The following is a 21,453-nucleotide window of genomic DNA, read 5'->3' as shown; positions in this document are numbered from 1 at the left end:
TCACTTTTAAACATTACACTGGGCAAAAACTAAGTGATGTCTCATGCAGTGGTTTTCAGTAATCTGTTATATCAATCATAGCTACCTTATCTACCTTCAGGATATTAAAGGAATAGCATCTTTTGTCCTTTTAATCTTCTTCAAGAGAGGCATGCTTCTCCCACCACAGCCGGCTAGAAGAAACAGCCTGCACATCTTTGAAACAAGTAGATACAAAAAGAAGTAATTACCTCTGAGGGGAAAATGGCCCATCAGGAATAACAGATACCCGTGAAGACTAAAAATACACGATGGCATATGGAAAGCAGACTGCAGCATTTGAAACTGACTGTTTAAGCTATCTTAAGCCTTGCTTTTGCTGCAGTAAACTCACAATTTCTCCAGTAGAAATTGTATGCCTAATGTGGTTCTCTAGATCAGAGATCTCCAACCTTTTGGGCACCAGGGACCGGTTCCGTGGAGAGAGGTTTTCCCATGGACCGGAGGGTGCGTGGTTTTGTGTGCTGCCTGCATCTTGTGGATGAGTCTTTCCTTATTTGTGCGGACCAGTTGCTGGCATGCCGCGGCCCGGTACTGGTCCACGGACCGGGGGTTGGGGACCCCTGCTCTAGATCAAGGCTAGAAAAACAAGGCTGCATATCAGCATTCCTTTGGTAGCTCTTTTTTACGCACAGAAGGAGGATCTAAGCACCATTATACCCTTTAGCGTAAGGATAAACCCAGACATCTCTCTTCCCAAATGGGCACTCAATTTATGCCATCGCTTCAAATTAGACCAGACTAGGAAACCAATTCCATACAGTATAAATCAGTACTTTTATTGTAAAGCTATATAGTGGTATCTTGGTAAGCAACTGCTTTGAAACTCATCGAACTTGGTACTCAACGCATTTTGATGAGAAAATTTTGTCCAGGTACTCATCGTTTGTTTGGTACTCAACACACTAGCTAGAACTTGTCAGTGTCAGCTGTCTTGTGACTCACTACATTATTTCTTATGGGGAAATTTTGGTTCTTGTCGTTTTTGGTAGTCATCACACCTCCTGGAACCAATTAAGGATGAGTACCGAGGTACCATTGTACATTATTAACAGAATCTTGCAAGGCTAAATGTACTCCCTATCCTTCTTTGCATGAATTAGGGAGATACTTGACTGAGATGTTTACGCATGTTACTTTTTTGGTCTAGACTCTGGCCCCTTTTATCTGACTCTTGCCTGGGTAGCAGCTTTATGGCCCTTCCCTCTGCTCTCTACAACTTACCTACTTTTGCGACATGACCTCCAATTTCTCTCCAAATACCTGGTGCAGCCCTGCAGAGCCCAAAGATATTGCACCTCCTTCGCAGAGATGGGTGCTTTGTTCAAGTTCACTCACCCAGAAAAAAAATAGCTCTTCCATCAGTGGAAACAATTTCCCATTCAGAAATTTGTCACTGCTGTTGAAAGTATGGCTGTGACCTTATTTTAATTTTACTTTGATTTTATTCAGGAGAATTACCTCCAATTAGTTGACATTTTACGTGAAAGTATAAAATGCTCATAAAGCTTTCAGACGAGAGCATCTGATACATAGCCAAGTTCTCTGATCAACTCTTGTTTTCACACAGCAGCTTCTAATATTGTCTCTTGTGCTCTATTAAAATGCTGCACGGAGGAGTCATAACTGCGCTATTTCGCAAACAAAAGTGATGAATGTCTCTAGAGTCTAGGGCAGGCGTGTCAAACTCCTGGCCCGCAGGCCGGATGCGTCACGCCAAAACCGTGCCCACCCCATTGCCGTCAATGGGCAAAAAGTCGCGATATGTCATGCAACATCACGTAACGTCACCAGTTTGACATGCCTGGCGTTCTTTCAACCTAATTTCCTTTGGGGTTGCTATGATAGGGGTAAAATGAAAGGAAGGAAATCCTCCTCCTATATATGGAATATTATATCTTCCCAATGCTACTGATTTTTCCAGAAATTTCTGGAAAGTGTGGTTTGTCAGCAGGCATGGCTTTATTGTATTTATATTTTAACTGTTTAATAGCTTTTTTAAGTTTTATTTTTAATTGTTCTGTTTTATTATACCACCCAGAGTCACACTCATGAGATGGGTGACTATATTAATGTGACCAATAAATAAAGGAACTGCCAGAAGGAAGATGTGTGATCTCCCAAAAGCTGACAAAACAGTGCACAGTCAAATCACTCTGTCATGATTTCATATCTTCCCAACAAAAATAAGAAAAGGAACCAGTATCCCACCTCCCACCTTATTCCAATGTGAAATCTTTCATAGAAAGCTTTAATTAAGCAATCACTCTGCCTGAGTTGTGAAATCTCAATCTGTAAATGTGGAATTTCCATTTGCAATTTGCCACTTTCTCTGTCTTTCAAGAAAAATCCATGTAAGGGTACAAAAACGAGAAAGAACGACCATGTTTAATCCTAGAAACGTTTTGGAAGCACCCTAACCAATTATTCATTTAAGTCATATTCTATGATCACAGGGCTTTTTGGAAGCAGCCTCACAAATCAAGATCCTTAAGTGGAGGGGGCAGAGGAAGAACCTGGGAATGCTTACATTTCAAATACTTTTTTTAAATTTCTATCTTACGCATCATGACTCATTTCTAAGGTTCTTATCTGTCTATCTGGTTTCACAAAATACTGTTATATGACAGTTAAGGCTGTCTTCTCTTTCTCCCTCTTCACAAGACAATGCTGTTTTCATTACAGTTCAAAGCTCTACCACTGTTATACTTTGGTCTATTTAAATATGTACAGTACATAATAAATTGTGCATTAAAATGTGAGGGTGTCTTCCCTCCCCCCCCTTTTGGTCTAATGTTAAAGATTTTCAATGCAAGCTCACAGAACAGTGACCTATAAGCGAAAGATCTGGGCCTTATTTTCAAAAGAGACCTGAAGGCGGGCCTCAGAAAATTTTGTTTCATAAATGGATGGACTGATCTGGACCAGCTAGATCTGGGTATCTCATCTAGGTTGGGAAGCAAAAGAGGATTGACTCAGCTTAAAGATGACTAGGAGAATTCTAGTAAATATCAGAGTTATACTTAATGGAGATTGAAGAACATCTTAGGAGAAAGCAGTGACAAAACACTTTTCCACTGTGACCAAGAAAACCATTCTTATGAGGCAGGAGAATTAAAAAAAAATGACCACCACCTCTGTGGACATTGCTGCCATAAAGTCACCAAGAACTGCACTCGGTACAAAGGAAATATTACATTTTTAAGACTGATGCCAGAAATAGTCCTTTAGATTACTATACCACTTTCTCTTCTTCACACATTCCAAGATGTATTTCATTAAATCAGTCATGGTTACTCATGACTGAAGCTAAACAAAGAGAAATGGTTTGCAAAATGCAATGATTGGGATGACTTCTCACACTAAGACAAAAGAAAACAAATCACATTACACCTCAGAACAATGCCTTATTCAACCATATCCTTCACATATATAACAGAACAACAGAGTTGGAAGGGACCCTGAAGGTCTTCTAGTCCAGCCCCTTGCTCATGCAGGTGACGCTATACCATTTCAGACAAATGGTTGTCCAATCTTTTTTTAAAAAAAAACCCTCCAGTGTTGGAGCAACCACAACTTCTGAAGGCAAGCCGTTCCAGTGGTTAATTGTTTTAACAGTCAGGAAATTTCTCCTTAGTTCTAGTTTGGTTCTCTCCTGGATTAGTTTCCATCCATTGCTTCTTGTCTTGCCTTCTGATGCTTTGGAGAATAGGTTGAAAAACCACCCCCACCATCACTTCTTTGTTGCAGCCAGAACAGGGACAGTGAGATGAATTATCTTCTGACAGCTTGCTTTAATTTCTTGTTGGTTGGTACCAAATGTTTTCTTTTTCTCTCTACTCCCCAATGAATCTCACCTGATAGAGAGATGGAAACAAAGTGACTCAATCCTACGGCAGTTACTGGCCTGGCTTTTGCACTGGGCAAAGTCAATCTGAGCTAGGACAAATTGTCTTTTTTTTGCTCTGGAAGCTGTTACATGTCTTGCCAAGGGTAGAGGTGAAAGGAGTTGATATCTAGAGTAGCCCAGAGCAATAGGGGTTTTTGTTTTGTTTTGTTTTGTATCAGCTTGATGGAAGTTTACAATTTTGAAATTTCTTTTGAGTTTTGAGTAACTTCGAGGCAGATTTCAGCAGAATCATAACCAAGAAGCCGCGGACTTAATAGAAACCCAACACAGGCAGGATCCAGGTTGTGGGTCAGCATTTTCTCATTCTTGCTTGTGCAGCATGATCTCCAAATCATTTCTATAAGATATATTGGACTAGGGAAGACGGAAAGGCGGAAATGAAGCAGAACTTTGAGTTTGGTTTCTGGGCTCAGCTGTTAATCTGATGATTGAATCTGCCAGGTTATTTTTGTTTTTTTTTTGTTTTGTTTTTTTTGTTTTTGGAGATGTACTCATTCTGGGCCCAAGAAAGCCATTTGTTGTTAGCAATATTGTATTTTATTTTTTTTTTCACTTAAGACTGGGTGATAGATATAGTCTCTTATGACAAGTATGTGTGCAGACTCAGTTCTGCATCTTCAGGGATCCATTATTCCACATCTCCCGCACTCACATCAAACACATGACAAAAGTCAGAGACATTTTTAGCAAGCTGTAGCACTTTTGCTTAAATTTAGAACCCTGGAGTGAGCAGGAGGTTGGAACTGATGACCAGTTTAGCTGCTTTCTCCTGTAGGGTTCGAAAAACTAATAATAATCCCACTTTCCATGGTTACCGATTCTCAAAAATATTTTCCCCCGCCATGGACATGTAGGTTTGCAGCTTTAAAAGATTTAACTATGAGTATCTTGGATGACACCAGGATTTGAGTGTTCCACTCAATGGGTTTATTCAGCAGACAGCTAACAATTTAGATATTTTGCTGCTTGAAAATTTCTGAACTAAAAAGGAAATAATTACAATAATCCATATAGCAATCCTGCCTGAATGTAATTACTACACTAATAGACTTAATTTCTACTGAACTGGAACACTAATTGAAAAATAATTTATCATACAGTCTTCGAGTTTCACTTCACCTTGATGAGTCCACCGATATAAATGGATAAAATTGCTTATCAGCAATTACTGTGCCCATATTTAGTGAACTTGTTCAGAAAGAACTGTTCTAAAAATACAGTAGTAGGTAAAGCTCTTGTCTATATTTTTTATCAATTATGCTAGGAACATTCTTTTTTAAAATATAAGCTTTCATCTTTTAGCAACAGTCATGGTGGGGAACATCAATGAATATGGCTTATTGCAAAGAAAGATCTTATTTCAAGGTTTATTTCATATTGCAGCATTATTCACTTGAGAAAAATGTATGGTGTCAAGTTTAAACGTATCATAAGTGCATTCACAAACAAACACATGGTCCATTTTCACTTAATAACAAAGACTATGCAGATGAATCCTTGCATATAGACAACTTATGACATGGCAATGCAATGCTAATGCCCAAGTAGAGCCATCTTAATTTGCTCTTTGAAAATAGGACAAGGAAAATAAATAATTTGGCTATTTGACAAAGGTGTAAAATTCAAGAGGTTCTATGCTGAATACTTCCTGCTGGTTTGGAGACTTCATTTTCATTTGGGTTTGATATAAAGTTAAACAATTTCCCCATTGAAATGTTAATAAAAACCTGTATTCAGAAAAAAAAATAGGCTGAGTCAATATATCAAGCTAAGTCATAACACTGATGTTGGTTTCATATATGAAGTAATCATTGTTTTTGATCAGTCATGGTTTATAACTTAGCATGTTTAATTAATTGAGGGAACTTAGTTTTGTATGGAAAACCAGCTCACGAGGATGAAGACAATATATCTCTAAAAATGACTTCTTTTTAAGACTCCAATGAAAATCACAACACTTTCAAGAATCTAGATGATTTGCAACTGTTGCTTTTGTTGAGAGATCCTTCAAAATACTCAATCTCTCCTACGTAATACAAAGCTATCCCTTTTCAGCTTGTTGGGCTGAATAAATTGATGTTCCTGAAGATCTAGGATTCAGATATTGGGCTGAGCAAAAACCCTGCAGTTCCAGAAATTAATTTGCACTCCTTTAGATTTAATTTAGATATGATTCTAAACTGTGGGTCAAGAAAAATTCAAACAACGATGCCATAATAGGCAATTTGCTAATAATGTTAATTTGAAATCAATTTAACTAACTGATACTGAGTTGGAATGACATTGACCTTACAAATCAAAATTCTAGGAAGGAACATGGAATATTGCCTTGCATTAACTTAAGACCTCAAGTCTTAACTTGGCGTTATAATTACTGTTAGTAAATCCACAGGTTTCATGTAAGTCTTAATCCTACCTGGAGGTGCTACCAACAAACCAGGTTTGTTTTCAACCCAAAGCTGCAGTTCTACCTCTAAATGAATTCCTTTCTTTATACTTTCATTTGGCTTAAAGCTATTGTTAAACTTCAAGACTACTGGACCCAGTTGAGACAGCCAAGGAACAGAATACACTGCCTACTCTAAGCAACATTTTGCCTGCATGCTTGCTCCTACATGATGCAAGAAATGTACTGAGATATCTTGGGCAGATATCTAGATAGTGGAAGAAAAACAATAACCCTTGGCTGCTTAACAATTTGAGGAAATTGGTGAAAGTTTAGAATGAGGTAAAATTAAAAGTTTTTCCCCCAGATGTTATGGTTAAAGGAACATGTAACACTGATTGCCAATGAAAAGTTATTAGTTTAATGTCATACTTATTGGATTAACGGCAAGAAGGACGAGGGAGACGCGTCTTCGTTCAACAGGTTTATTTTAGTCAGCCCGGACGAAAAGAACAGGGAAAACATGCCTTATATAGGTAGCTGTCAAACGGGACAGCGAATCAGCTGTGGGAAATCTTCCCGCCAAGGAAGCAGGGCCAATAGGTCAGCTGGTGGTCCAGAGTCTCCCCAGTGATAGCGCAAGCGTGTTAGCTGGGGAGGGAATCCCGTCAGCTGGTTTTGGCGGGCGGGCGGCGCTTTGACAGCTGGCCGCCGTTAAAGCGCATGCGCCAGTTTTGACAGTTCGCGGCTGCCGCTGTGGGCTAGCCGCGGTTTGACAGCTCGCGTCTTAATGCGCATGCGTGGCGTTTGACAGCTGTCAAACGGCCGCGTGTACTTGTAGGCCGCGGGAGCGACTGCGCATGTGCGTTACTTTTGACAGCTGTCAGTGCGGCCACGTAAAGCGGCCTATGACAGCTGTCATTATAGTTTTAAATATGTTGCACCCCTTTCCCCCCCCCCTTGAACTGAACTAGTAACTCGAATTAACTTTTAACTGGTGTTGGAACTTGTCGGTGAACTTCCGGCCCATTCAAAATCCGTCAAGTATGCTGGCGGCCTCTTCTGTCGAGTGGATCTGCGAGGTGAAGGTTTTTCTACTGTTGCGGGGGCCTCCTCGGGGGTGATGGGAGGGAGATCTGCAGGAGTATGGATATCTTCTGGGTAAATAGTGCTGGGGGGTTCGGGGTTTTCCGCCGCTGCTTCTGGCATGGTGGTGTTGGGGGGTGACCTGGGTCGAAGCTGATTTGCATGTCTCCGTAGTGTGAGTCCCCCGCCAACATTAATGGTGTAAGACAAGGGGCCGGTTTGATCGATAACTACCCCCTGGGTCCATTTATCCCTTCCCCCATAATTTCGGGCCCAGACATTTTGTCCCTGCGTGAATGTTTTGCGTGGCTGGTTGTTTGTTTTTTCTGCCGCTGGCCTGTCTGGGTGCAGTCTGTCAAGGCGAGTTACCAGCCGGCGACCCCATCTTAGTTCTGCTGGAGATTTCCCAGTGGTGGAGACGGGGGTGGTGTGGTGTGCGAGGAGGAAGCGGGCGAGGCGACGGTGCCAGTTTCCGACGACCAATCTGCACAGAGAGTCTTTGGTGGTCTTCACCATGACCTCTGCGAGGCCATTACTGGACGGGTGGAATGGGGCTGATGTTGCGTGCCTAATACAGTTCCTCCTCGTGAAGATCTGGAAGTCACGGGAGGTAAATTGAGGTCCATTGTCAGTAATTATTACGTCTGGAAGACCCTGGGTTGCAAAGACTCCCCTTAATGCTTGAATGGTGGCACTTGAGGTGGTGCTCGAAACCGGGAGAACCTCCAGCCATTTAGAGTAGCTATCAACAATAATCAAAAAGGTTTGGCCCTGGAATGGTCCGGCAAAATCGAGGTGGATGCGGGACCAGGGGTTGGATGTGATTTCCCACTTGTGAACTGGGGCGTGGGGTGGGGCGGGTCTGGTTTGCTGGCAGAGATAGCAGCCGGCTACGTGCTGCTCGATGTCTTTGTCTAAGGATGGCCACCAAACATAACTGCGTGCCAGAGCCTTCATTTTAGAGATGCCTGGGTGGCCCTCATGGAGTGTTTGGAGAACCTTGGTTCTGTGGCATGGTGGGACTATCACTCTGCATCCCCAGAGGATGCAGCCTAAGTGGGTAGAAAGCTCGTGGCGTTTAGCGAAATATGGTTGGATGGGGGGGCAGGGGCAGGATGATTACCATCCTGATGTGACCCATGAAAGTACCCTGCTGAGGGTGGGGTCCCTGCTTGTGGCGTGTGCGATGTCATTTGCTGTTACTGGGCATTCTGTGAGTTCTTGTATGGCCAGGACATGGCCGGCTGGGGCTGGGTCTGGGTCTATTTGAGGCAGTGGGAGCCTGCTGAGGCCGTCAGCGTGGGACATTTCCTTTCCTGGCTTGTAGACTAATTGATAGGAGTAAGCGGATAGAAATGTGGTCCAGCGAAGCATCCGTGGGGACAAAATTTGCGGAGTTTGGCGGTCCCATGTGAATATGCCCAGGAGAGGTTTGTGATCTGTATAGATTGTAAAAGGTCTGCCATAGAGGTAACCGTGGAATTTTTTAATTCCAGCTACTATGGCTAGGGCTTCCTTATCTATTTGCGCATAGTTGCGCTCGGGTTTTGAAAGGGTCCTGGAGTAATATGCAATTGGGGCTTGCGTGCCATCGTTGAGGGAGTGGCTGAGGACTGCCCCAATGCCATAAGGTGAAGCATCGCAGGCGATGCACAAGGGTTTAGTTTCGTTGTAATGCGATATGGTTGTATCGCTAGAGAGTAATTGTTTCAGCTGTTTAAAGCTGTCATTTTGAACCGAGGTCCACTGCCAGGGGGCTCCTTTATCTAGAAGCCTGTGGAGTGGCTCCGCTATGGTGGCTTTTCCAGGCAAAAAGGAGTGGTAAAAATTCAGGAGCCCTAGGAATGCCTGGAGCTCCGTTTTATTTTTTTTGGGGGGTGCGGCTTGGATTGCTTGAATTTTGGCATTGGTGGGGTGAATGCCTTTGCTGTCTATTCTGTATCCCAGAAAATCTGTGGAGGGAACTCCTATTGAGCATTTTTCCCGTTTTAGTTTTAACCCAGCTGCCCTGAACCTTGTAAGGACTTCGTGCAGCCTGGTTGCTAGTGAGTGGGTGGAGTCGCCCGCGATGAGAACGTCATCAAAGTACGGGCAGACTCCGGGGATGCCCTTGAGGGTTCGTTCCATGACTTCCTGGAATATTCCAGGTGCCACGGAGATGTCAAATTGGAGGCGGTTCACTTTGAACGCCCCCCTGTGCGTCACTATGGTTTGGGCATCTGCTGTTTCCCTGGTTACTGGGAGTTGCAGGAAAGCATGTGCTAGGTCCAATTTGGCAAAAATAGAGCCGGAGCCTATTTCCGAGAGAACATCCCTTACTGATGGGACTGGGTATTCATGGGGATTGAGTGCGCGGTTCAGGGTCGCTTTATAGTCCGCGCATATTCTCACTTCCCCATTGGGTTTGACAGGTGTCACGATGGGGGTTTCCCAAGTACCGCTGTCAGTAGGTTCTAGGACTCCTAATTTGAGTAAGCGGTCTAGCTCTCTGTCTATTTTTTGTTTAAGGGCGAAAGGGACTTTTCTAGCTTTTATTCTGATTGGTCCTATCTCTGGTTTGAACTTGAGGTCGATGGGGGCTCCGTTGTATTTGCCCAGCAAGCCATCAAACACATCTGCAAAATTTTTGCAGATATTTTCTAGGGAATTGGTGTGGATACGGTTTGTCCCTTCGAGGCGAATGCCTAATGCCTCGAACCAGTCTAATCCTATGAGGCTGGTTCTGGGTTGTTTGGTTATTTGGGCTGTTTTTTAAAATCGACCTTCAAGGTGGCTTGTCCCTTTAAATCTATTTGCGCCCCTTGAAAATCTGCCAGTATGACCTTGGAGGGTTGGATGGGGATGCGGTGATTGGTTTTGCTAGCTATTCTCTGGAGGGTGTCCCCTGACAGGATGGAAACAGAGGATCCTGAGTCGACCTCCATTTCACAGGGGATTCCCTGGATTTTAACCCATGCTCGTACTTTGGCTCTGGGGATGTTGTTAGCGGGTGCTTTAGTTAGAGAAAATACGGACCCTACAACCCCCAAGGGAGGGCGGGGAGGGGCAGTCCTACCTGCGGGGATCTCGTCAAGGTCGTGGAGGGTCTCCCGGTTTAGGCTGCGACAAACTGATCGGATGTGGCTGGTCTTGCCACAGCCGTGGCACTTCGCGTTCCTAAACCTGCAGGTAGCTCTGGCATGGCTTCCGCCACAGCTTGCACACTTCGCCCTGGTGTTGGTCGGCATTTTCTTCGTGTTGGGGGCTGTCTGTCGGTCTTGGTTGCGGTTCCTTTCCCGGCCGGCGACCATCCGATTGAAGCGGGAGAGGATTGCATCAACCCCGGAGTCGGGCTCCGGGGGTCCTTGGTCTAGCTCCCTGGCTTGATGGACGGAGGTGCCCGAGTTTTCGCCGAATGTCTCGGTTTCGTCGCGATGGCTGTCCTCGTACGCCATTATCTCCAGAGTGAGCTTTGCGAGGTCCATTGTGGGCCGTGCCACAAGCTTCCTCTGCAGACGCACGTTTTGGAGACCGGCGATGACTTGATCGCGGATTCGGTCCTCCAGGTCGGGGAAATGGCACTTGTGGGCAGCGTGCCTGACGGCCGCGATGAAAGCGGTGGAGGTTTCACCTGGCTGCTGCTTCCGTCGAGCGAAGTAGAGTCGCCAATACAGCTCTGACCGCCTTGGCATGAAGTGTTTGCTGAGGCGGTCTGTGAGCTCGGCATACGGTATGGTGGCGACCGGGTCCGGGCTGCAAAGGCCAACAGCGATGTCATATACCGCTGGCCCGCTAAGGCATAGGAGCGCGGCGGCCTTGTGGCGGTCCTCCGTGATTTTGTTCACGAGGAGGTACCCCTCGATCTGGCCCCAATGCGACTCCCATCCTTCGGGGTGCCGGACGTCGAACTCCCTCACGTGTCCTAGGTTTGCCATACTGGGTCCGCGGTACTTAGGGCACCAGGATGGTTGGCTTGTCCGGTCGGTGACTTAGCTAGTGACTTCAGCGATTGACCGGACAGCAACGCTCCAGGGCCAAGACTTCAGCTAGTACCGGTATCCCACCCTCGTCGCCAGGTGGATTAACGGCAAGAAGGACGAGGGAGACGCGTCTTCGTTCAACAGGTTTATTTTAGTCAGCCCGGACGAAAAGAACAGGGAAAACATGCCTTATATAGGTAGCTGTCAAACGGGACAGCGAATCAGCTGTGGGAAATCTTCCCGCCAAGGAAGCAGGGCCAATAGGTCAGCTGGTGGTCCAGAGTCTCCCCAGTGATAGCGCAAGCATGTTAGCTGGGGAGGGAATCCCGTCAGCTGGTTTTGGCGGGCGGCCGGCGCTTTGACAGCTGGCCGCCGTTAAAGCGCATGCGCCAGTTTTGATAGTTCGCGGCTGCCGCTGTGGGCTAGCCGCGGTTTGACAGCTCGCGTCTTAATGCGCATGCGCGGCGTTTGACAGCTGTCAAACGGCCGCGTGTACTTGTAGGCCGCGGGAGCGACTGCGCATGTGCGTTACTTTTGACAGCTGTCAGTGCGGCCACGTAAAGCGGCCTATGACAGCTGTCATTATAGTTTTAAATATGTTGCACTTATTATGCATAAAACACATTTGTAAACTTGAATTCCTGAAGACAGAGAAAAAAACAAGAATATTTATAAACACACGAGCACACGGCTTATCATCTAAAAGACTTGCAGTAAACAGTCATTCCAGCCTTCTTTATTTCTATTATTTGTATCCATTCTTATTTCTATCTGTCCACATTCTGTTTCCATGAATTCATGAAATTCCATCAACCTCAGTTTGTTATTTAAAATTGATTCAACACCCACTGCAGTGCAAGTCTCAACTGTTTTTTTTTTGTACAGTTTCAAGTCTTAACAGAATAGAACGTTAAATTCCATGGCTTTTGAAATCAGTTTCACACATGTTGTTTCCCTCACAGACTGAGCTACAGCTCAAGGGCGATTCACATTAAATTGTCTTGGATCACTTAGGAAACAGGTTTTTTTTAATGTTGTGCCCTTTAAACAGAGTTGGAAGTCCATTACTCTGTGTTTACCTATCATAACTCTTTCCTGTTCATATTTCTCAGTGGGGAGCAAACCAACCAGTTGTTCTGAATTCTCTACTTCTCTAGATGGTTTGGTTAAGTGCCCACTCCTCCAGCATAAGTGAACTCATCAGGAAGAGGTAATCCTACTATACTGATACTGTTTGGAAATCATGGCCAGCAAGGGCAATGTGGAGAAAAGGCACAGTCTCGTTATAGACATTTGAGGTCGGGAACTAACTGTTCGACCTTTTTGAAGAACTCCTAATAGTAACTGCATCAAGCCAAACTTGCATAGTCAGACACATGCTGGATTCTCCATACCCAAAATGGACTATTACCAAACTATTACCATTTCCATCCATTTCCCCCTCAATCCGATGATGCTACTACAGCGGCTACTGTAGTATTAGAATACAGGAGCCCACAGTAAGGACAGCAAAAAGTCGGAACAACATCAGAAATGGGTTTGGATTACAGCTAGGTAGGGAACCCCTCAAAACTAGGAAGAATTTTGATATAAAATAAGAATATTGTATCATCACTTCAGAAAACCTATTATTTCAGCTGAGGAAGAATTTTAATACTTCAAAATTGTACAGGAATAACTTGCTACAATAATGTGCCAAAGCACAAATTGTTCTAAGCTCCACATAAAGAAGTCTTGAGATTTTTGGTAACTGGTCAAGTTGACATAATATCTGGCCATCATGCTTGGGTTTTCTTGGCACCAATATCTGAGTCTCTTTGTTACCGTGTTATGGCCAGCAGTCTTCAAATACCCAGCAGTGCTTTTATCCATACAACAGGCTTCTTAGAACTCCTTCTTCCTCAGAGATTGTCTTCATGTAACTCCAGACAACAAATTCCTTCTGCCTGAGGAGAGTCATGTCATAACCTGAAAACTATGATGAGTATGACCAGCAAGAAGATGCTAATAGTTTGTCTGCTACCTCCTGATGTCCTCCGGGCATGCAGTATCGCAAAAACAGCATTGGTGTGATTTGTGGGTATGTCTACATTGCAGATCATCCCTTCGCAGCAGGAAATGCACTCCTGTAAATTGTAATGGATAATGTTATTATATGGAAGCCTTAGTGCTTCTTGATTAAAGGAATCAATCAGTAAATCTGCATCAATTTGCACATGGAAATTATAACCCTCTTTGAAGAAAAGAGATGCTCTCATTTTAGATGGAGCGCATGCTCCATTTAAAAATAAAAACCTTCAACAGAAAACATCACCTCATGAAATACAATATATCTACCATCTACAAACAATAATGTATTAAAAGGGCTGCTGCTAGATTCCTTGGGAAACTTTTCAAAGAATAATCAAACTTTTTAAATCTACATAACAATTTTGCTAATCAAATGGAATTAAAACGCAGGTTATATGTAGCATATCCTACTGCTGTATTACCTAACACCACCTTTGCCTCAGAAAAGAAATGCATATGTAAAGAGATTGCTAGCCTTGAAAGAAAGAGCGCTGTCACTATCCTTCACTATTCAAAGAAATAAAGGAGACAGAAGCTACGAGGACACTTATAACTAAAATATGTAATAAACTATAAAATCCTCCACATACTGACACTTCAGTTTTATTGTGATCCTGGTTCTCAGATCAATAAAAAAAACGCATAAAGGAGGATAAGAGAAAATATTGGAATACTGACAATTTGGCAAATTGCTGGATGTTTGTTATTCTTGCAGAAAAATGAATAAGCAACAGTTGTCTATTCCCAAGAAAAAATCTGAAGCGGAAACAAATCTCAATGCTGCAGTCTAACCAATAAGATGCAACATAATTCAATACTATTAACATGCTGCATGCTTCCCAGTCATAATACAGAAGTCTGCCTTTGTGCTCAGAAAAGAAAAATCTGCATTTCTGAGCAGTAGTGAGGAATGATAGAATAGAATAGAATAGAATAGAATAGAATAAACAGTTGGAAGGGACCTTGAAGGTCATCTAGTCCAACCCCCTGCTCAGGCATGAAACCCTATACCATTTCAGACAAATGGTTGTCCAGTCACTTCTTAAAAACTTCCAATGTTGGAGCATTCACAACTTCTGGAGGCAGGTTGTTCCACCGATTAATTGTTCTAATTGTTCTAATTGTCAGGGAATTTCGTGACCTCCCGGTTAGACTACTGCAACGCTCTCTACATGGGGCTGCCCTTGAGGACCACTCGGAGGCTTCAGCTGGTGCAGAATGCATCCGCTCGAGTTGTGATGGGAGTCTCCCGATACTCCCGTGTAACACTTCTTCTCTGCGAGCTGCATTGGCTTCCAGTTGCCCTCCGGGTGAGATTCAAGGTGCTGGTGATGACCTATAAAGCCCTAAATGGCTTGGGTCCGGATTATCTTAGGGAGCACCTGCTGCCAGCATCAATTTCCCATCATCCTGTGCGCTCCCATAGGGAGGGCCTCCTTAGGGTGCCGCCGGTCAGGGAGTGCCAGCGGGTGATCCCCAGAGGGAGGGCGTTCTCTGTGGGCGCGCCTGCCCTATGGAATGACTTACCTGTGGAACTCCGGACCGCCCCCAACCTTCGTTCGTTTCGTCGGGACCTTAAAACTTGGCTCTTTGATCTATCTGGCCTGGACTTAGGGGTTTTAAGTTTTAAACTTTGTTTTAATTTGTTGGGCTAGTAATTAATTTAATTTAGTTTAATTCTATTTCTATTTTAACTTTTATATTGTTTTTTAAACTTTGCCCTATAAACCGCCCTGAGTCCTTCGGGAATAGGGCAGTATATAAAACTAATTAATTAAATAAATAAATTTCTTCTAGTTCTAGGTTGCTTCTCTCTTTAGTTAGTTTCCTTCCTTTGCTTCTTGTCCTCCCTTCAGATGCTTTGGAGAATAGCTGGACTCCCTCTTCTTTGTGGCAGCCCCTGAGATATTGGAACACTGCTATCATGTCACCCCTCACCCTTCTCTTCATTAAACTAGACATACCCAATTCCAGCAACCATTTCCTATATGTTTTAGCCTCCAGTCCCCTAATCATCTTTGTTGCTCTTCTCTGTACTCTTTCTAGAGTCATCTAGATCATCTTTTACATCAAGATGATCATGAAAGTAACCATAATTATCATGTTATGAGAGACAATTTAATCAAGAATGATATTCCAAAATTGTGCAATGAGGTCTTTGATCCACAGTTAGAGCAGTGCCCAAACACAGCATCTTCTCAATTATATAATGCCTTGATACATAATGGCTAGTGCCCTCGCTCATAAGTTGTACAGGTCAAAACATATTTAGGCATATGTAAATATTCTTTTAGCAAACTAATCATACAGATGCCAGAACCCGCATTATCAGAGCTGTACTTAAAAAAAAATCTAAATTCTATATAGATGAAAATCTGAATCTTGAATTATTTATAATTCAGCAAAGCACATATTCAGCGTAATAAATCCTGCATTTACTGATTATGAAGAACTCATGATAGCCATGTTGAACACTGAAGCCTCATTTTGTGCTATGAATCTTAATAACTGTTATTCATCCCTGCCTTGCTTCCGAGACTGTATAAAGCAAAGCTCATATTTCATTATGTGTACTGCTGCAAATTTCAGGACTAGAAATGTGAAAGAAAAGGGGAGAAAAGATAGAAATTAAAGAGCTTAAAGTGTACATTTTTCTGTTTGCTTTGCACTTGTATGGAATCATAAAATACACTTGGCCATTCTTCTGCAGATTGAAGCGTAATGAAATTGTGGGAAATCTCTCATTCCTTCCATCTAACGTTGGAAGTTTTGTGTGACATAAAGTAATTCTACATGACAGCCTAAGCTGTTTGTCTACCAGAATCTTCCCAGAGGCTTCTTAAGTTCTTCAACAATGTTAACCTGGATTGCAGTGGCTTGGCCCTGGGTTGGGCTGATATTCAGTCAAGCAAGGCCCCTGAATGGTCATTTTCCTGCTCCTTGTTCATATCGGCTGGCTTCCATGTGGACCATCCCACCTGTCATCTCCTTTAAGGCAGCAGTCCCCAACCTTTTTGGCTTTGGAGATTGGAAGTGCCAGAGGTGGGGGGGGGAGAGGGGATGATTCCACGTATGCAGCAGTAGAGTATACTCACGTGCTCGCCCGCATCTTGTGCAGCCCGGTTTTGAATGGGCCATGCCTCGGTATCAGTCCGCAGCCCAAGGGTTGAGGACCCCTGCTTTAAGGGAGTATTCCCCTCTCACTAGTCTCCATGCCTTTCCTTGACTTCTTCCAGAGATCTGTGTCAATAGCTAGATGCATGTCTCCTTCCCACATTATTTCCTTTGCCACTAAATTACAACTTTTGTCCCCTCCACCTTATGGTACTATTGTGACTCCCATGCTACAGTAGTTAAGGCAATAAAGAAGAGGTGGCTCTTTTGATCCAATGTTCTTCTGTAGGTCCATAGAAATGTTACATCAAGGCAGTTCAGCCTCATGGAAGCAAAATGCAATAGGAGTATTTCTTAAATATATTTCAAAAGGCTAGGAAGAGAAGCTTTGCAGTACAATGTGCAGAAGGGAAAATCAAAGGCAACATGCTTCCTCTAATCTAGACAGAAACTGAAAGGGTTCCCACTGCAGTTGGAAAAGGGTGAATGCAACATGAACTCACAAATGAAGGTATACATGAACTTTTAGTAGGGAAGTTAATTCACGGACTTAACCTTCCATCATTGGATCGCTGCTAGATTATTTTAAAAAATGCAGAGCCCAGCAATCCAGGATGAAAGAACTTCATAAGGCAATGATCAGCCCCTGGAGAAGCAGGGTGTGTTAGACACAACAGTGGAGCTGCTACTAGACTGGAACAAGGCAACAGAGGCCATCCCCTCTGAAGGGCCTAAGATGGTTGCAGTTGGAAAACAGCAGCTCTGAATCAGTATCGGAAAACACGGGTGTGGGAATCATTTGCTGGGCTGTGAGTGGGAGAAGATTGGTATTGAGGACCCAGATTGTTGGGGGCAATTAAGCTGACTTTGTAATAATGCCGCTTGGGGTGTGTGTGAAAGCCCTAACAAGCAGGCATATACATAGAATGAAGGCTACTGCTAAGCTTGTAAGCCGCCCTGAGTCTTCATAGAAGGGCGGGATATAAATGTAATAAAAATAAAATAAAAATAAAAAAAATAAAATTGTCCACTTCTGCTCTTAAAGAGCAGTAGGTGGCCTTTATTGGGCCAGGAGAGATGTTTTGGTGTGGTGTTTAAGGTGTTGATCTAAAAATCAAGACACTGTGAGTTCTAGTCCCACCTTAGGCATGAAAAGGCAGCTGGGTGACGTTTGGGCCAGTCCCTTTGGCTCAACCCAATTTGGGGGTGTCACATGGGGGTGTTTCTGCAGAGAAAATAGAGTAAGAAAGAGCATTAGGTGGATTTACCATCTTGAGTCAAATGTGGGGGAAAAACATGGGATAAAAATCTAAAAAAAAAGTGTGGACTGTCCAGAATTGTCATAATTGTTTCAAATCATACTATTATGAAGCAAGTTGCCTTAGGTGACAGCAATTGAGATTTTTCTTTTAATGGCTTCTCAACAGAGCTCTGTGGAATGATAAATTAAGCAGATAGAACAGGAAATGGTAGATTTTTTTCCGTATTAACAGGGGTTGGATTTCATGACTGTAATTGGTTATGTGATAGTGCTAAAGCATATGACCTCATTTGAGGTCATATTATTGCAAATGCTTCTGATAAAGTTAAACATTTCTGCTCCTCATCCATCTCCTAAAACAATATGGGACTCTGGTTTCTGCAAAATATAAATTCAACAAACTTTAAGCTTCCAAAATGGAAATTATATTATTTTGTACAAGGCAATAATAAAGGGAAAGGGGAGAGTAAGCTATTGGTTTTTTTCTTAAAACAAATTTAAGCAAATCTTTGATTTATGATATTTCTCAGAAAGTGGATATACATTTTAGACTTGTTCATAAACTATTTCAAATTATGTAAGTTCCAATTTCTTACCAGCATATGAGGTAGACTTCTTTTTAGAAAATATAAAATTACCACAGCTCACAAAATTAAATTACTAACCTTACCTCACCTTTTTCTCTTCACGAAATTGTGACTAAAATTAATCTACACGGTTAGAGAAGGTTAATGACCCTGATAGGTCCAGGAAAATATTCTACAATATTGAGTTCTTATTTTTCTATTTTATTGGTGGTGTATAGATTCTTATCCTCCAGTTTAAATAAAACTTATTCTGCAATATTTCCAAGCAGGGCAGGAAACCTTTTATGTTACAATTTATTTCTTTGAAAAATAGGGATGTAAGATTTTAAGTGAGGGTCTCAAGGCCTTCAATTGTGTCTATCACATCAAGCTATGGAAAATGACTTCAAAAATGGGACTCTCAGATTGTATTCATCAGAAACCTATATACAGGTCAGGAAGCCATAGTATGAATATTAACAGTGTGAAACAAACTGTTGTGGTTGGCAAGCAAGTGTGATAAGACTGCATACCCTCTCCTTATTTATTTAAACTATATGCTAAATATATATTAAGGGAAGCTGGATTGGAAAAAGATTACAGTAGCATGGTTTTAAAATTGGAGGAAGAAAAATTGACAACCTGCATTATGCTGATGACATACCTTGATAGCTGAAAATGCAAAGAATCTGCAAGCTGTAATAATAAAAGTTAAGGAGCTAAGTGGAAACAATGGGACTAAATGAAGTATAAGGAAGACAAATCTAATAACTACTGGTAGAACAACCAGCCTTAGAATTAGCAATGAAGATACTGAAGGAGTGAATAGTTTCTATTTTCTAGGATCAACCCTCAAGAATAAAGAAACAAGCACTCAGAAAATTTGCCCCAGATAGGGCAGCCATGAAGGCCTTGGAAAAAATAATAATCAAATGCCGTGATGTGTTTCTACCTACAAAGATCAGAACTTTGAGAGCCCTACGACACTCTGGAAGTGAAAGTTGGGTTTTGAAGAAGCAGGATAGGAAGCGTATTGAAGCCTCTGAACTTGAGTTTTGGAGAAGATTCCTGAGAACACCATGAATAGCCAAGAAAATAAACCAGTGAGTAGGTCATTGAGCAAATCAACCCAGTTCTCATTTCAAAAACAAACAACCGGGTTCAAATTATTCTACTTTGGAATATTATGGGAAGATCTATCTTTCTGGAAAAAGATCCAATGGTGGAAAAGATGGAAGGAAAGAGAAGAGGATGACTAGCAGCAACGGGTTTGGACTCAGTTACAGGGTGATGACTGTAACATTGGAAGACCTGTAGGACCAGGTTAGGGATAGATTGTCATGGAGAAACACGACAATCTTCACAACTTAATGGCACATTATCTATCTCTCTGTCTCTGTCTCTCTTATCTATCTATCTATCATCTATCTATCTATCTATCTATCTATCTATCTATCTATTTATCTCTATCATCTATCTATCCATCCATCATCTATCTATCTATCTATCTATCTATCTATCTATCTATCTATCTATCTATCTATCTATCTATCTATCTATCTATCTATCTATCTATCTATCTCTATCATCTGTCTATCTATCTATCTATCTATCTATCTATCTATCTATCTATCTATCTATCTATCTATCTATCTATCTCTATCATCTGTCTGTCTATCTATCTATCTATCTATCTATCTATCTATCTATCTATCTATCTATCTATCTATCTATCTATCTATCTTAGAGATCGTAGTTTTTTCTTACTCTGACATCTGTGAATTCAGGGCCACCAAGCTGATAATATTAGGTTTTTAAGTAATTGCTTTTGTTCAAAATAGAGAAAATGAATCAGCATTTTTATTTAAATACAGATTTTAAAAATAGTATAATTTCTTGAAGATTTCTGAAGTGATTTCTTAAATTATTTTGGGTTGTATTTAGCTTGTTTTATTCAACTCCCAAGATCACAAATCAATAGCGTGTTTCTCCCTATTTTAAATTTATAACACCAGTTGAGGATGCCCTAATTTTACTTTTCTTTCCTTTTTGTCTTTGGTTTTAGAACCACTTGCTTATGCCATTAGAACTGTGAAATCACTAACAAGATTGCAGCAGATAGGAGAACTTTGTGGTATTGTAGATGGTGGAGATAACTTAGGGAAATTTCTTAGCAACAGTACTGGCAAATATCCCAAATTTTAATCCCTAAGATATAAAAAGCGGGCATTGTGAGAGGAAAGCCATGTTAGTCTACAGCAACCAAAATTCAGATGGCGTCAGGTAGCACCTTTTCAGACTACCAAATTTATTAAAAGGCATAAGCTTTCATAAACCGCAGCTCATTTAGCAGATGCAATAGAGTGTCTAAACATCAGTAGGATTTAAAGTGAAAGGAGGAAAAATGAGAGGAAGATAGACACAGGCTATATGTGAGATGCATTACACGTACCTTATCAAATGTAACAATCTGTAATATATTAAAAGCCTTCTGAGTCAGCCAGAATACTTTTGATGTATATGAATTCAGCTATGTCTTGCTCAATTCAGCTGGCATAGTGTGCGATTTTTCCAAATTGGTTACTTTGAGATCTATAAATGGAGGATCACGGAAGGCTGAAATGCTCTGACATTATTAGTTTTGAGTTCCGATATCATATCTGTGTCCATTAATTCTTCTGTGCAAAGCTTGTCCCAATTGTTTTACGGTGAATCCTGAGGAACACTGCTGGCAGATCAAGGCATATCTCACATCAGAAGAAGAGCACCTCTAATCTTGTGTGTGAAGTTGTTGGAGCCTGTGGTGGTGCTATTGATGCAAATGTGGTAGCAAAATAGGTATCTGGCATTATTGTAAGATCTGGTTGCAGTGTTAGCATCATTGTTCTGTCATTTCTTATTCTCCTTGAGAATCTGCTTCAGCTTGGATGCCTATGCAAGGAGGGGCCTGCCACCCAGTGCTGGAAAAGTGCCCCATCATCAAGTATCAGCTAAGGGAGGGAGGGCTTTGTGCCTTCAAGTTAGTCTTGACTCCTGGCAACTCTCTAGACAAGTTCTTGTCA

The 21,453-nt window shown here is 42.1% G+C and overlaps 1 protein-coding gene across 1 annotated transcript in view; it reads right to left on the bottom strand.

The window, feature by feature from the left end:
* Nucleotides 1-12,927: 12,927 nt before the first annotated feature.
* Nucleotides 12,928-21,453, bottom strand: part of LYPD6B (LY6/PLAUR domain containing 6B) — a 99,235-nt gene continuing 90,709 nt past the window's right edge. The window contains exon 6 of the mRNA XM_083350487.1: nt 12,928-13,506. Within this exon, the coding sequence (XP_083206613.1) occupies nt 13,342-13,506 (165 nt within the window). The 3' untranslated portion in view covers nt 12,928-13,341. The remainder of the gene's footprint in view (nt 13,507-21,453) is intronic.

The sequence above is a fragment of the Vipera ursinii genome, assembly GCF_947247035.1.
Source record: "Vipera ursinii genome assembly, chromosome: 1".
In the NCBI taxonomy this organism is placed as follows: domain Eukaryota; kingdom Metazoa; phylum Chordata; class Lepidosauria; order Squamata; family Viperidae; genus Vipera; species Vipera ursinii.
This window is presented reverse-complemented; position numbering and strand designations above follow the sequence as displayed.